Source organism: Arachis stenosperma, chromosome 3 (genome assembly GCF_014773155.1).
Source record: "Arachis stenosperma cultivar V10309 chromosome 3, arast.V10309.gnm1.PFL2, whole genome shotgun sequence".
Lineage (NCBI taxonomy): Eukaryota > Viridiplantae > Streptophyta > Magnoliopsida > Fabales > Fabaceae > Arachis > Arachis stenosperma.
In genome coordinates this window covers 24,425,370-24,443,808 of record NC_080379.1, presented here as the reverse complement: position 1 = coordinate 24,443,808, position 18,439 = coordinate 24,425,370, and the positions used below count along the sequence as shown (strand labels likewise).

Genomic DNA, 18,439 nt, shown 5'->3' with positions numbered 1-18,439 from the left:
GAGGAGAGAGAGAGAGAGAGAGAGAGAGAGAGAGAGAGAGAGAGAGAGAGAGAGAGAGAGAGAGAGAGAGAGGAGAGAGAGAGAGAGAGAGAGAGAGAGAGAGAGAGAGGAGAGAGAGAGAGAGAGAGAGAGAGAGAGAGAGAGAGAGAGAGAGGAGAGAGAGAGAGAGAGAGAGAGAGGAGAGAGAGAGAGGAGAGAGAGAGAGAGAGAGAGAGAGAGAGAGAGAGAGAGAGAGAGGAACTTACATGGAGAAGATGGTGCGGCAGCGGGCTCGACAGAGGAAGAAGAAGAACCTCACCTGAACCCTAATTTTCTGAAGGATTGGGGTTAAATTTTGGGAAAATGAGTGAAACAAGGGACGCGGGAGTGATGTTCTTTTGGATAAAAATCGACGGCTATTTCGTCGACTTTTGTTAAAATAAAAATCAACACTTTAGCTGTCTATTTTATATAATAAATCTACATCGTCCATTTAATCTACAGAAGAAATCTCTATCGTTTAAATTTATCAACGATAAAAGCCGTCAATATTTTAATTATTAAAATCGACAACCAGTCTGTCGATTTTAAAAGAAAAAAATTTCAACTACTATTTCGTCGGTAATGTGACGATAGTAGTAAGGGGTTAGAAGATTGCCAAAATAATAGACGACATCGTCATCGATTTTAATATTTTATTTCAAATCATCTCTTTTCTATTTTATTGATGGCAAGCCGTAAAAAAATATCGATAAAAAACTTGACTGTCGATTTTTGGCGTTGATAATCACACTATTTCTTGTAGTGAATGTTTCAGGGTTAAGGTACTTAAATGGCTTTAAAGAATCGAAAAGAACGAAGCGAATTCGGAATGAGATTCGGAGTGGAGTTTGCTGGAGTCTCGCATAAGCGTACATTTCTCGCGAAGGCGAATTCCTTGTGTGGGCGAGCTTCCTTCGCGTGTGCGAAGTTTCGGGCGACATTCTCTCACGTGCGCGAGAATTATCCGCGTTAGCAAACAATCTCTACGTGCATAGTTTAACGAAACACGTGCATCTTCGTTTTGGGCTTCCAAAAGACCCCCAATTATTATATTCAGATGTATTTGAATGCTAAGAAAATGGGGTAGAAAGACACACACTCATAGACTACCATTTTTTACATTTTTCTTAAATTTGAGTGGGATTCTAGAGAGAAGCTCAAACTTCTCTCTAAAATTCCTAGAGTTTTACTTACTTTTCTTGTTAGTTTTAGATTTTAGTTTAGTTTAATTGTAGTTTTGATACTTGTTTTCTTATTCTTGCATTATAAGTCCCTTAGAATTTGGTGTTAGTTTGCTTTCTTCCATTTTGTTATTTGATGAACTTGTGAATTTTTTATTTTCATTAATAAAATTGATGTTTTAAGTTTTATATATGCTTGTTTAACTTATTATTAATTTTTTGTATTGGTTAGCTATAGTTTTTATTAATTCTTGCAATTTATTATATTTTACTTTCATGCACACCAAGTGTTTGATAAAATATTTAGACTAGTTACAGAGTAAATTTTCATTCTTGGCTTGGGATTGAGAACTTAGATGACCTTGAGTCATTGATGTCCAATATTGATTGATGATTTATGGTTGTTAATTAATCTTTTTTTATTGACGCTAATCTTTTACTAATTCAATTAGTAAGTTAGTTAGGACTTATGGATTAGGATAAATTTTACCTACTTGACTTTCTTTAATGTGTAGAGATTGATGAAGTGGGATTAACTCTTCATAATTGTCATGTTTGTGGTCAGTGACAAAGATAGTGATCATTGACTCTCAATTCTTGCCAAGATCTTTTCAATATTTGAACTTACTTTCTTTTATTAGTTAATTACTTTATAGCTTTTAGTCTAATTTCTGTTGCCAATTAGTTGCTTTGCTATTTAATTTTTTGTTATTTTAATTATTGTTAATTGCGAACAAACTCTCGATTTTTCCATAGCTAATGATGTGCACTCGATTGAAATTCCTAGGAAGAACGGTCTAAGATTAAACCCCTAGTATTTGATTTGAATTTGTGACATTTTTAACTAAATTTTGAAGAGCGTTGAATTCTAGTTTAGAACTACAACGAAATTGAGATTTTAAATTTATAAAATTCTAAATCGGTATTCAGCCCTCATCAATGGTCTTAAGCAGGCTTTTTGACAGTGGTATTTGAAGTTTGACAATATGATTTTTTTTATTTGGGTTCATTGAATATTTCTGATCAATATACACCAAAAATTTAATGGGAGTAAGATCATATTTCTCATTTTAGATGTGGATGACATTTTGCTTGCAACAAATGACTTGAAGTTATTACATGAGATAAAACAATTTCTCTCTAAACATTTTGATATGAAAGATATAGGTGACGTATTTTATGTTATTGGCATAAAGGTTCATAGAGATAAAGATAAAAAATTTTAGATTTATTTCAGGAGACTTATATTAATAAAGTTCTTGAAAAATTTAAAATACAAAATCATTCACCAAGTGTTGCACCTATTGTGAAAGGCGACAAGTTTTGCTTAGATCAATGTCCGAAAAATGAACTTGAAAATGAACAGATGCAAAATATTTCTTATGCTTCAACTGTTGAAAGCTTAATGTATGCTTAAGTCTGTCCAAGATTTGACATTATTTTTGTTGTTGGCATGTTAGGAAGATATCAAAGTAAAATAAATATTATAGACTTCAAGGGACCAAAGACTTCATACTTACATATAGACAAACTGCACTTTAAAAATTGTTGGATACTCAAATTTAAATTTGGCGGGATGTGTTGATTTTACGTAGTTAACATCAGGATACATTTTTATGCATGTTGATGGAGTAGTATCTTAGAAGAGTGCAAAATAATCACTTGTAGCCACTTCTACTATGGAAGCTGGGTTTATTACTTGTTTTGAGGTTACATCACATGGTGTTTGGTTGAAGAATTTTATTTCTAGACATAAGATTATGGATTATATCTCTATGCCATTGAGAATATATTGTGACAATTTAGATGCTATATTTATGACTAAAAATAATAGAAGTAATAGTCGAAGTAAGCATATCGACATTAAGTACTTAGTCATTAAAGATCGAGTTAGGTCTAAGGTGCAAATAGAGCATATTAGTACTAAACAGATGATAGTTGATTCTGTAACAAAAAGTATGACACCAGAAATTGTTTAAGGATCATGTTACTAGTATGAATTTATGTTCTGTAACATCGCTTATATGATTTATATTGTATTATATGACATATTTCAATATGAAATTTTTATTATTGTTTGTTTTTCATTTGATTAGTATTTATGCGCATACGAAAATGATAAATAAAAGTTAGTGCACTACAAAAAAAGGGGGTTAAAACGGCGGTTATTTTGGGGAATTACGGCGGTTAGAACCGCCATTATTACCGAAAATGGCGCCCCCAAGAAACGTCGTTATTCTGGGCGCCATTCTGGTTATTACGGCGGTTTTCAGAAAACCGCCACAATTACCTTAGGATAATACGGCGGTTCTCTGAGGGTTAAAATGGCGGTTTGTAACCGCCATTATTTCCGCTGAATTGTTTAAAATGGCGGCTATAACCGCCGTTTTTCCCAGGATGTCGTGGCATCACTTGTGTTTAAAATGGCGGTTTTTAACCGCCGTTTTTACTATTATAACCGCCGTTTTTACCAGATTATAATGGCATCTTATGTGTTTAAAATGGCAGTTTCTAGCCGCCGTTTTTACCAGGTTATAATGGCATCTTTTGTGTTTAAAATGGCAGTTTTTAACTGCCGTTTCTACCAGCGTATAATGGCATCGTTTTCATTTAAAATGGGGGTTTCTAATCGCCATTTGTACCTAATTATGATGACAATTTTATGCTTTTTAAAATAAGATTGAAACTACCAATTTAAAGTGATATTTTCGAAACTCACTTAAAAATCTCGTAATAACCAAAAGGCATAATCATAAATCAAACATCATTAGATGATTTTTAATTCATACATGATCCAAAATTCATAATCCAAGTCATAATTGAAATGTCATAATCCAAAAACAAAGTATCAAAGTAACATTTTTCAATAATAGGCCTTAACATATAATTCTTAATATACGTCTTAACATATCAAGTAAGGTCATGCTTCCTTATTGCTTGCTCCAGAAGACCTACTTCCTAACTCTTTTGGTGATGGAATCTCACTCTCCTGATCCAATCCCTACAACAAAAATATAACTATTATGAGCACAAGAAATGCAAGGAAATGGCATATATTGATATACATTTATCATGTCTAATTACATAGCATTGATACAATAATGAAACCAATTTAAAATTATAGAGCCAACTAACCACTTGAATTATGTTATGTTTTCTTAACATGAAATAACCCAAAGGGAATTATTCTAATAACTTGTAGAATGAAAACCCAATAGACAATTCAGAAGGTCATCAATGGCAAGGGCATATATATCTTTTCTCAGAATCTCACAAAACATGTGACCGGGGCACGCAGTAAATTTGAAGGCATGATTGAAAAAATCAATGAGCAAGTGAGACAAGAGAAATATAGTACCAATAATTGTGTATAATTGTATATAACAAATAAAGGAGATATTCTTGTATGTTATTTAAGTATTCTAACAATAAAAAAGTAGATGCATGGAAATTGCCTTAATTTTATTCTAACAATAATGTATACTCAATTATTCATGAATCTCAGACTCTATCTTTTCTTTTTGGAGTATGCTAACAATAGTCATTCATGGTGGTTTACTTAACATTAATAAAATAAAATCTGTGTGCCCAAAATTGGAAGAAGGGTGGCACATTCTCCAAGTGGTACACTATTAACCATTGTCAAAATTCACCAACCTGAGTGCTCAATCCTGATCCTTCCTAGGCCAAGTTGTTATCTTGTACCATAAATTACATTTCAGCATAAGCTATATGCCTTTTGTTAAACTTGTGTTAATTATTACTATCACTCTAGCATAAGCTAGCACTACTACTAATTATATTAATAATAGGAATCATAGGCAGAATATGAATGTACCTGTGAAACTTGTTGAGTAGGGAACATTCCAGCCAATTGTATTGGAAGTTTACCTCCTTCCTTAGAAGCAATATAGGATACTAGCGCTTGCAATTGCGCTTTAACAGTATCCAACTCCTCTTGCACATTTGGACAAGTAGATGATGTGCCAACATGATTTGAAGAACCTAAATTCATTTGACTAATCCTTGTGGTGTTGTTCTTGAAAGCAATTGTTGGAACAGCTCCCATACCTAAACTTCGAACACGGCCAGGGTGCTCTCTCCCAAAAACTACTCCAAGAGCATCAAGAGGAGAATTAACAGTTAATTCCATCGGTTGTTGGCTGCTATGTGCTTCAATCTTCTCCTACATATATAAAAAGAAAGAGAAAGAATAAAAAATAGTATTATCTTATAAAAAAGAAAGAAAAAGAAATACAAACAAGTTACTTATTGGACTTTAGTCTTACCGCTATTTCTTTAGCCTTTTCATTAACATAACTTCCATCTATTTTCTTGTGAGTGATGTCCCACATTTGAACCCTATTAACTTCTTTTCCTGTCTCTTCCGTCTAAAATTTAAGAAAAGTAGAAAGACTTGATAAACAAATAGCAGCCTAATAACTTAGATTAGATATGCAGAAAATTAAGAGATGATGCATGCATTATATTTGAGATAGATTAGATATGCATGCATTAATTGATTACCAATTCAGCCCTTCTTCTTGCAATTGATTTAGCACTTGAAGTATGAGGAATTATTTGTTTTTGCCGAATTTCTTGATTCCTCTTACAAAGTTTCTGCAAGTTGAATTTGGACACACATAAGAATAGGGTAAAAATGTGCACTAACCACAGCAATATTCCTCTTACTAAATTCTGTAAATTTATAGCAATATTCACTTCTGCATGTTAACCGCAAGAACCATCATCTTTCAAAACTGACTTAAATAGGGTAAAAATGTGCACTAACCACAGCAATTTAGGACTAAAATAAACAGAGAATGTACCACTATTTAAGACTGTCCCGCAGCCAGAAATCAACATCACTCTTCAACAACATTGACTACTTCATATTCAATTATATAGATTCAACAACATTAACTAGGAGAGTAAGTACTTACCTGAGTTTCAGGCTTCAAACGATATTCTACGAATAAAGCCCATTGATCAGGAGCAATATCTTCTGGTGCATTATTTATGATCTCGGTTTTACTCAACCTCGGATCATAAAAATCATTCCAAAGCTTTATCCTATGTTCCCTCCATTTTTTGCCAAGCGATTGGAGCAAAAATCGTTTGGCCAAGTTATCACTCACTTTGAAGCAAAATCGAGCCTTCAATATTATAACAAAGAATATATATTATAACCGGCAAATATAACTAAATAATGGCAAAGAAATAAGTTTTAGAGTTTGAGTAATCTTCTTACTAGGAAAAAAATATTCCATTGATTTTCAAAAAAGCTTGTTGGAATGTCTGACCACTTGTCAAAACTAATTGGAAATGCAACACAATCAGTGGCCAATTGCCCACAAACTCCTGCAAGGAGTCCAGCTGCTTCTCCTATTGCTGCATAATCTTTATCAAAATTGACAACTATGCGCAAACCTTCTGGCAAATTATGCACATCCTTCACTAATAAATGAAGACGTGTACTATCTCCGTATTCATCTAAAATAGACAAACGAGTATAAATAAATGAGTATCAGACCAGACCAGAAAAGCTATAACAGTGAACTGTATCAATCACTTAAATTATTATTTTCTTGTCAATTACTCATATATACTTTATGAACATTATTGTCACAATGTATAGTAGTGCTATAAAATGATAAATAAATAAGAAAATGGAAGAGGTAGTTCTTTTGGGATTCTAGACCAGCATATGAGGTAGTAATAGAACGAACAGAATCACAACTAAACATATATATGCAGTCTTCCTGTCACAAGATACACGGTTATGTACACTCTATGTATTCAAATTTTCTTCTTTAAATATTCTATGTGAAGTTTTCAAACATAGGTGCTTAACAAAGAAAACATATACAGGAGAAGGATTATGGGAAACAAAAAGAATAGATTCATGAAGAAACAAAATAAAAAAATAAAATACATTATAAAAATAAAGGAAAACTTCATGAAGAAACTTAAGTAACCATGAATAAAATCCAACTCCTATGGCATAGCCATACAGCACAATATCAATGAAAATGTAATTTAATTTATAGTTAATAAAACATCTATACATACCTATGGCATCAACAGTCCAATAATGTTTAGATTCACGTCCACGTTTACGTTTAGGTTCGGATGGATGCTCAGATATAGTTGCAGCAACTGATGATGGCTCAGAAGAATTTGAAGCTGCCGACTTGTCCCGGGAGGAACTTGCAGCTACTGCCGACTTGTCTTTAGAGGAACTTGAAGCTGCCGACTTGTCCCGAAAGGAACTTGCAACTGCTGCCGACTTGTCTTTAGAGGAACTTGAAGCTGCCGACTTGTCCTGAAAGGAACTTGCAGCTGCTGCCGACTTGTCCCGAGAGAAACTTGCAGCTGCTGACTTATCCCGGGAGGAATTTGAAGCTGCCGACTTGTCCCGAGAGGAATTTGCAGCTGCTGCAGACTTGACTTGTGATGTATTTGCAGCTGCTGTGGACTTGTCTTGTGAAGAATTTGCAGCTGCGGCTGCTGCTTTAAGTAGATTCTTGTACCTCTTTTGCTTTGGCATTCTTGTCAAGAATTCCTGTTCTAAACACACCAAATTAAAATTTGGTTTAGTTACAACCAGCTAATAATTAATTATTTAATTATTATGGGACATATATACCTTCCCCAATTAGTGGATAATTATCAAAGACCGTACGGATTGACTTTATCAATTTCTACACATACAGAGATATGATCAGCGCCCAAATAATCGATTCATATATCAATTTTTAATCATTAATCAGTTAAAAAATTTAAATCAATATATAAATAATATATTTAATATATTTAAATAAACAATAATTAATTTAACCACTAATTTTAATATACACCAAGCATTTCTGTACATGCATACCAGTACTAGGTCCCCAGGTTTTAAATCAATATAAAATTATTTTATATTAACCGTACATCAAAATTAAATTCTAAAACAAATAGTTTGTTAAAATTTTATACAAAATTACTAAAAAATCTAACTTTAATGGAGAAATAGTACTACCTAATAAACAATCTTCCTTCAACTTCTTCAAACGTAAAGATTCTGAATCCACTTGTGAAGGGTATCTTCTTCCCTTGCCACTCTGCACAGAAATGCATGGGGGAAATATTCTTTAACCACATATGACTTTTGTTTTTCTCAAATATTATTTTATCGAGTTTTATACTCTATTCCTATGACAAATTAATGGATAGTGGACCATCTTAATATAGCAGGAGAAAATAACACTAAGAGTCCCTATACATAAATATTCTTTTTTAGATAAATAATAGTTGGAAATAAAATAATTAATAAATATAGATAAAATGTGAATTCTAACTAAATGAAAACTTAAATATAAATTTCATACCATAAATTAATTTAACCTACTAACTATTCCGACATGTGTTCGTCTTCTCCAATGTCATCATCTAGTAGTTCATCATCTACCTCATCTCTTAACAATGATAGATTATCACCATTTTCAAATAAAGAATCCAAGTTTTGCTCTAACCATGGCTCATTCTCGCATGCTTCATCATCTTCATTTCCCCCATATCATATGAGTCTCTTGGCTTCAAATGCACGACAACACTCCAATCTTTATTCACTTCATCATTGACAAAATACACCATTCGAGCTTGTGAGGCTTCAATATATGGATCATCCTCCTCTCGGTCACCACTATGTATTACTCGTGAAAAATTAATAGAAGTAAAACCCCAACTATCCTTTCTACAGCCCCATTCTCTAGTGGTGTCAGCCCATTTACATTTGAATAAAGTAACCTGAAATCGGCCATTGTAGTTTAGTTCTATAATATCTTCTAATTTGCCATAATATGACAAATCAGCATTCCTAACATTAGCATCACTAGCGCTAGCAACACAAGGAGTTGAAGACATTAAGAAAACTCCACTATTCTGGGTCTTTAACCCATTGTCTCGATTGGTAGTTCGAAAGGAGAACCCATTGATACTAAATGTAGAAAACCTCTTGGCATATCGTGATGGACCCCTTGCTAAGTATCTCAAATCCTCATGCACAGTATTCATAACGTCTGGGTTCATAAGCTATTATGATAGAACAACATATTAGTTATTATATCCACAAATACTGCTCAATATTAGCAAAAAATGATCACTTTTCTATTTACCTGCGTAGGAAACCAAGTAACAAAATCTTTATTGACTCTTTTTTCTATCTCTACATTTGATGGCCTTCTACCCTTAGATCTTCTTCGTATAAAATCTTTGAAGTCACTGTCAGATATGAAAGTTTAACTCTAACTAAACAACTATTTTCAAGTAAATAAAAAACATGTACGCAAATCCTTAAGTACTTACTCAATGAACGGTTTGACATATGGACAATTTAGAACCACATAGCGATGTGCTTGTTTTTTTTCCATAGGTGACAACTCAAATACTGTGAAAGCTCCCTTAGAGTTACCCATTTGTGGAAAAAGCGAATCAACATGTTTATTGTAATTACCATCCGGACGGTCATCAACACGTGGTGGCCTATTAAATCTTGTCTCAATCCCTTCTAAGTATCGAGAGCAAAATGTAAGAGCTTCTTCAGCCACATATCCTTCAGCTATAGAACCTTCTGATTTAGCTTTGTTTCGTACATAGGACTTCAAATGTCCTAAATACCTAGTTTGTATAATTGGCTTTAGTAAGCAAGATATATCTAAGTGACAGGTTAAATGAACAATGATTGAAAAGAGATATTTACCTCTCAATAGGATACATCCACCTATAGTGTACTGGTCCTCCAAGTTTTGCTTCATCAACTAGATGACAGGTTAAATGAACCATGATTGTAAAGAAAGAAGGAGGGAACAACATTTCTAAATGACAAAGGGTAAGGATTATTCGAGGTTGGAGCTTCTCAAGTTCTGTAAAACTTAAGCTTTTAGAGCACAACTGTTGAAAGAATGAAGACAACTCTATTAGAACTGCAGTAACTTTATCTGGTAGCACATTACGTATGGCAATGGGTAATAGTTGCTGCATAAGGACGTGGCAATCATGGCTCTTCAATCCAGAAAGCTTTCTTTGCTTCAGGTCAACACACCGTGAAATATTACTCGAGAGACCATCTGGTACTCTAATATTCTTTATAGTACGCAAGAATACATCTTTCATGGAATTTGACATTGTGAACAAAGATGGATGATATCTCCCATTTTCATCTGGCCATAAATCTTTCCTTATACCCATTTCTTTGAGATCCTTACGAGCTTTGAGATTATCCTTTGACCTTCCAGTCTCATTGAGCAAAGTGTATAACACATTGTTGCAAACATTCTTTTCAATGTGCATGACATCTAGATTGTGGCGCAATAAGTTAGACTTCCAATAAGGAAGATCAAAAAATATGCTTTTCTTCCTCCATATCCCCGATTCATCATCTTCTTCAACAACTTTTCGTCGAGTCCTCTTACCTTTACTTGCATGTAGTTCCTTCCCAAATGAAACATTGATGCCTTCAAGTTGTTCCAATATTTCTGACCCTGTTAGTATTGCTGGGGGATCCCTCAACTCGATATTTCCATTAAATTTTGCACGACTTAGCCTAAACTTTTTAAGCAGTATTACCTTAATTGGTGATATGTCATAAAAGAAGAACACTCCAGGGACTGCACCTTGCTCTGAACTCTTGAAATGCTCAGTCACAGAATACTGTGCAATAACATTTATTATGCAACTTAGGCATTATCCAAGGAACAATGCAAATGATGGTAAGTTTCTCATATTTGACAATACCTGATTTGAATAGGTAACATGGCCTCTAATGTCTTTGTATATTGTAGGGACCACCTGCAGTATGCACACATCAATTATCAAACAAGCATCAAGTGCGTCAACAGTTTATTTGGTTTGATCATGTCCCAAGAAGACTAGCGAATGTTCCACTAAGAAAAGTAGATTAAATGGAACATAATACAATAATTTAGAGGTAAACGGAGACAAAGAGATGAAATCGATAAGAAACAAAAAGGACTTAAAAGATGAATTCATTCAAGGCAGGATGCAAGCAAGCACAGAAGTTATGTTTGTGAAAATAAAATAAAACAGAATAAGAAATAATCTTAGAATAATATCATACCAGGTTTATACTCAAAATAGAATAAGCAAAGTTTGGAAGCTAGTTGCAAGTTTCATTACTAGACTCATATCAGAGCCCAATTTCTTAAATTTCCACCATCACCAACACCAGCAAGTAAAACACATCACAAAAAGAAAAGATATTTGATTACCCTTTAAGGTCAAGAGTCAAGACAGAGAGGCATACTCAAAATAATTCAGCAGAGAAAAAAGAAAGTTACCTAATAATGAAGAATATATGAACCTTGAGTGCAGAATTCTACAAAATTGAGTTAAATATAGTTGGATAACACAAACTGTAACATACTACACAAACTGCAACATAATCACTCATATTTCAATAACTCATGACAAAATTGAGTAGCAAAACATATCAACTTCAGAAGAAAAAACACACACAATTTGAATAACACCTTTACACTACTTGAGTTGCTTCCTTTTGCTTGAGAAATAAAGAGAACTAAATAGAAGTAAGCAAAACAAAGCAAACATAGTTCAGTTATTGCCTCATAAACTAGTTCCCAAACTGCAAAACAAAATGGTTCCAAGTGCCTAAGAAGCAAGTCCAAACTCAAAGAAACAGCTCAACCAGTGTCCAATATACACATCAAAATAACAAAAAAGTGGTGAATTTTTTCTCAAAGAAAAAATCTTCTTTTACATATAAACCACGACCATCCATAATCAATTTTATTCTAACTAATCTAATTTTACATGAAAACCGATGAAAAGTATAACATTATCATCACCATCGTCCAAATCGAACCCATTGTTTTTCTTTTTCTTCTAAGTAACTCTCACTTCTTCTATTATTATTATTATTTTTATTTTTTCTAAAAAATGTTCTCCAAAATTACATATTATCTTTCTTTCTTTCTTTTTTTGGTGGTGAAAGGATGAAACTAAAATATTGTACTGTTGAGAAGAATGATAAAAACGGAAAGTAATAAGCGAGGGAAGAAAATGAAGAAATAAACTGTTATTTGGAAATTAAAGGATGAAAAAGAAGGAAAGAGAGAAGATTAAAAAGAATGAGTAATGATTAACGATCACAAATCTTTTGCAGAGAGTGGTGAAGGTGGCTAAATAGTGAAAAGAGCGCTTTCCCTCTTTTTTGCTTTCAAAACTCAACCAGCAACTATTACAAATATTTAAAAAAAATTAACTAGAGTAATAACAAGAGTCAACAGCCATTCCAATAACAAGACTCAACAGCCATTCCACTAAAATTATTCAAAAATAAATATAAACAAAAGAAAGCCCAAGACAGCCAGCCTAAAAGAAGCAGAAGGAATAAAATGAAACAAGGACTACAATATGTTAATCAAATCTAGGTGCAAGGACATGTTAATCAAATAATGAGCTACACTACATGTTTGATGTTGATGACCTGAGACTGAAATGAAACAAGGACTACAGCATACACTAATGTGTCTAAGTGCTTCTTTTCACTGTTATTTTAGGGCTTTAATTAAATATTGAACAGAGCTAATGTAAAAACATTGAACAGAGAAATGGCAACAGAGCTAAACAACTACAGAGATTACTCATTTATAGCTTTGCTTAAAAGAACCAAAAAAGAACCAAAGAGGCAAATAGAGAAATTGAGATTGGAGCAATTTTTTCTGAGATCTGAGATCTGAGATCGGAGATCAAAGAAACTCCTTAATAGAAGTAAGCAATAGAAGATCTGAGTTCAGAGAGAGAGAGGGAGAGAGAGAGAGAGAGAGAAACACCTTAATAGAAGTAAACGAAAGAAGACCTGAGATCGTCGTCAATCACCCCCGCACCAACGTCAATCCAATGCTTCAACGGAAGACCCAAAAATCTCTAACAGAGCTGCAGAGAAACAAAAACCCCAAAAATCAGCATCAAAAGCAATTTTGAAATCCTAACCCAAACAAAAACAAAGAAATCGGTGCCTTCTGAAATCGAAATGCTGAGGTCACCAGAGCCTTGCCTCTCGCCGGAATCTTCGTCTCCACAGTACAAAAGAAAAAACAAAATAAAACAGCATCAGTTTCGATTTCGGCTTCTCTATGTACGAAAACAGCATTTCGGTTTCGGTTTCAGTTTAACTTGAGAGGGAGAGGTACCTGAAGAGATCGTAACCGGTGGAGAGAGGAGAAGCCCTAGAAGGAAGAAGGCGTTGTCGGAGAGCTTCTTTACACTGAGGAAATGAGAGTGTTGTATGTTCAGAGAGGATAGAAGCCCTAGCTAGAAGGAAGAACGGCGTTGAATGAGCTAGGGATTGCAACTTTTTTCTTTTTATATGCGTGTGAAAACGGCGGTTCAAAACCGCCATAATCACCAGAACCGCCAAAATATATAAAGCCAATTACGGCAGCAGAAAAAATTGCCATAATGACTCGATAATATGGCGGTTCTTTAAAACCGCCCTAATCTCCATGCCATTTTAACCCTTTTTTTTGTAGTGGTGAAAGACCTAGAATAAGCATTGGGCTTATTCATACAGAAATATCATATAAAGAGTTTATTCAATTAGGATATATTACATTGTAATATATAGAAGGTAATACTCGATTAATGAAGACCTACCACTATAATTCATGTAATTTGTCTTAATTGACTGAGTATAGTATGTAGTTACAAACTAGAAGTAATAAATGTTGGACCAAGTGAAAGAATGCTAGAATTTTATTCTTATTGTGGTTCAGTTTGTTAATTTAAAAATTAGTTTAAATGCTATTGTAATTATTAAAAATTTATTAATTATCTATATTGGCAGTTGGTTAATTCTTTAATGTCTGATGGAAAAAACATAATAGTTCACAAGTAGTATAATTTGGATCTTCAATTTTAATTATCATAACAAATACTCTAATTCTATTCCAATCAGTGGTTTAAAAATTAAAAATTCTAAATTTGAATTAAAAATTATTGGCAATGGTTAAATTATTAATTTCATAAAATTAAATAACTAACATAAACTACAATTGATCAAATTCAAAGAAAGCACAAGCGAAGTAATCAAATCATACTCCTTTAAATTAGTATAGGTTATCATTCCATTGAATTTGAATATCAAATTTTTGTTGTTATTTTGAAAATGAGAATGTATGGTGTTGAACTTTGGGACGATGGATTCATTCTTCTCGCAGTTTATGAGATACTATTTTTTTATTTTTTTATTTTGTTAAATTACTTCAAAAGCATATCTCTCAAAGTGAAAAGATTTTTTTTAAATGTTTAAAATATTATCTTGCTAATAGCGAGAAGGGAGCTTTCAATTTTTTTTTTTAATTTTAAGAAATTATCTCATCTTAGTTGAAAAGAATTTTTTTTTTTTTTCTTAATCGCATTATTTCTGTTAATTCATAAGTCTCTTATACTTTTATATTTCTTAATTGTTTATACTTTATAGATATTCTCTTGTGATTCAGCACATAATACTAGAAATTCGTAATTATTTTATTAAAGTTCTTACAAAGATCAACTCTCGTAATATTCGACTATAACTTGCAATCATTTTATTCTTAACCTCTAACCAATTATGATGTACATAATATTATAAATATTTCTCTAAAAAAGTTTTGTAATGTGGGTTTCAGTTAGATGCAAATCAAAATTAAAGGACTTATAATTAGTAGTCGACTCACTCAAAAGTATGCTCCATTTAATTAACGAGTCAGTTTTTTTTTTTCCTTTTCAAAAGTTTTCCTTTTAAAAAATGAAGTTTTGGTCTTTGTGTAAGCATGCAGACAAATAATAAGATAACTTGAAATATGTTTACATTGTTCTATCTCAGCATCTCGTAGAGTGTAGCAGCATCAGAAAGCACTGGTGTTTAACCACTGACGCATGGCGGTTCAAGAGTATCTTACAATGGGTAAGATTGTAGTATCAATTTTGCGTTAACGATGAGAAGTACATCTCATCATATACATGTTTATCTCATTAGTTACTGATCCAGAAATGATATTATGAGAGGACTAATAATACATATAATATTAAAAATTATGTAAAAAAATTATATAATATAAGATGTATTACAAAAATATACCAATAAAGAATATAATTTAAAGTAAAAAAAATATGTATATTTTTTATTAACAAAGTGGTCGATTCTTCGTATCATAAAATTTATTGATAATAGAATTTGTGTCAAATTTTTCAGTAATTTTCTTTTCAATATAATTAAAAGACAATTAGTAAGAAATTCATCTTTTATTTTGTTTCTAAGTTATTTTTCACAATATTCATAGTTGAAAAAGGTCTCTTAATTGTAGTAGTTGAGACAGAGAAAATTAATACTAAATGAATAAAAAAAGACGGCCACAAAAAAAAATTCACTTGATGAGATTTGAAAAATTTTATTTAATTAAAAAATATTAGTAATAATATTTTTTTAAAATTTTTTAATATTGTTACTTTTTAGATATTAAAAATCATTAATATTTAAATTAGACTGGACATTTATTTATACTAGACTAAATACTAAATATTTTTTAAAAAAATTAAATTATACATAATAACTTATTACTATTAAAAAAAGTTGGGGGACCGAAGCCGCCACTCGCCCCTCTTGTGTCCCTCCCTGTGTACAACACCAATAATAAACAAATATAATAAATAATTTCTGGGATTAATCAGCTAAGTTTTTTTTTAAAAAATAAATGAATTAATCTAGAGCTGTCAATAGCTCAGTTTCATAGTTCCATGAGACTTAAACTCTAATTCTCCAAATTAGGATTAAAAAATTAAAAAAGTCACATCTTTTTTAAAATAAAGGGACAAATAAATTTTTGAAGATTTATATACTTTGTACATATTAATTTTTGAAAAAAAAATCAATAAAATTCTCAATAATAATATATATGAATAAGTTAGTTTAAATTAAGACTTTTTATTCTAATTATAAGAGTTAATTTGAAAATATATCTACATTTTCTATTTCAGAAAACTTTATTAACATTTTTTTTAGAGATTAGTTTATCTAAAGTATAAATTTTCAAAAAATTTGTTTATCATTTTATTTTATTTTTTAAGTCCAATTGAATCGAGATACTGTAGGACAAACTCTAGAGCTATTTTTCATTTTTTTTTCAACTTTGGCATCTTAATTTTTGTCTTATCAAATAAATTATTTAAAATTATCTTATTTCTTATTTCTTTCTTTCTTTCCATCATCATTCAAGATCGACTAGAGGTCGACTGGGGTAGTAAATCGCAACCAATCAATCAGCATGTTAAGGTCCACAGGTTGTTTGTAATCGGTTAGGCATCGTTTGTTTATAAGCACAAAATACTAAGATAAAAATACAAAGATACAAAATTATGTTTGATAAATGAGACATGGATATAGAAATTATGTTTAGAGATATTGAATTATGATGTAGTAGAAAAGACACAAAGACACAATTTATTTTTTTTTATTTTTTTTATTTTTATTTTTATTAATTTTTTATAATTATATATTTTATCATGATATTTTTTTTTTAAATTTTTGTATGTAAAAATAATAGTAAATTGAATTTTTATAATTTGTTCTTTTTTATATTTAGTTTATCGCTAAACAAAATATAAAAATATTAATTTTTATATCTTGTTCTTAATGTCATGTCTTATCCTCTCCTTATAATCAAACACAGTCTTAGTAATTGTCTAAAAGCGATCGATCTCATCCAATAAGTAGTTTAGATTTTTAAATAATTTGAAAGTACTTCATAAATTATCGAATCAACTCTCCAATTTAAGGATTATTGTGGTTTAAGGCCAATTGAAATCTTTTTAAAAGATGAATTTAATAAAGAATTAAGATTTTAGAATACAAATTTAGAATTAATCCTAAAACCAAATTGACACTTTTATTATACCAAGCAACTTATTAAGACCAAGAAGATATGCTTTCAAGTTCAAAAAATATTTATAAAAGTATTTTTTCTACTAAAATTAAAAAATTTCTTGAATAATACATGCTAATGATATTTATTTGTCTCATTACATTATTAAATTTGACCTCATTATATTAAATTGTTACAAAAATTATTTTTCTATCATATTATATATAATTTGTCTTTACAATCGAAATTCTTTAGATCTGTCATTATATACAAAATATAAAAATACATAAAATGTAACTCACTCTAAAACATGATTAAATATATTGTGAAGTGATGCATTTTCATATGCTTAGTGTGACGCTATTTTTAGAGTTGAACACATCCAAAGTCGCTAACCACACCATACCAATTACCATTGCATCAACCATTAAACACCTAGCTACCAAGCTATTTATTTTAGAAAAAACTAAGCCATCACATTTGAAGTTAACTCTCAAATATTGAAAGTATGTTATCAACTTTGAACACAAAAAGAATCATGTAAAAATATTAAAATAGTTCAACAATTTTAGTGCATGCAACTAATCTGGAGAACTGTTTTAAGGTTTAACTCGTATCTAAAGAAGTTTGCACAAAAATTTTTCCATTAAAGATTCCAACCTCTGGACACAAAATCCTACTTACAGGTGTAAGTGACAATTTTTTAGAGCTATTTTATTATAATGCACATGCAAGTGGACAATTCAAAGAATATTAAAGGTATTATTATGTATGTATAAAGAGATTTTTGCTGTCAAAAGAGACATTAAGAAATTCAATTTTCATCTCAACCCTTATCATTTTCATTATTAAAATAAATAATACTTCTTTTCCATTTATGCTTGATGCCACAAAGAAGATCTACTAGATGCATATCTCATGCTATAAAAAGATTGGTTCTCTCGTTATAAATATACCATAAAATATATCAAAAGGAATTAGAAACATTTTAGCTGATTTTTTCTCCAAATCAACTAAAGATTTCTCAAAAAAATTATTTTACATTCTCATTATGAGTTTCTCTTTCACTTACTAAGTTCTTTTTCTAGACTACGAACAAATAAACGAAATATACAGAAGTTAATAGTAAGGTTTATCTATCCTAAAACCGCACTAGAAATCTTTGTTCTTGCAAGAGAACATGCTTATTCTACTAGCTCCATAAATTACTTCTTATCACCAAACCGAAAACAATTTTGCATGAATACTGTTTATTGTACTATTTTTGTCATTCGAGGACCAATTACTGGAGAAATAATGCGCTACATTTTG

The 18,439-nt window shown here is 31.3% G+C and overlaps 1 protein-coding gene across 1 annotated transcript; it reads right to left on the bottom strand.

Moving 5' to 3' along the window:
• Window positions 1-4,122: 4,122 nt before the first annotated feature.
• Window positions 4,123-7,752, bottom strand: LOC130965707 (uncharacterized). The gene is made up of 7 exons (XM_057890464.1): window positions 7,275-7,752; window positions 6,454-6,695; window positions 6,146-6,358; window positions 5,730-5,822; window positions 5,492-5,593; window positions 5,041-5,388; window positions 4,123-4,203 (listed from the first exon to the last, which is right to left on the bottom strand). Exons 1-7 carry the CDS (start codon window positions 7,750-7,752, stop codon window positions 4,123-4,125), a joined length of 1,557 nt encoding a protein of 518 aa, XP_057746447.1.
• Between the last annotated feature and the right edge of the window lie 10,687 nt (window positions 7,753-18,439).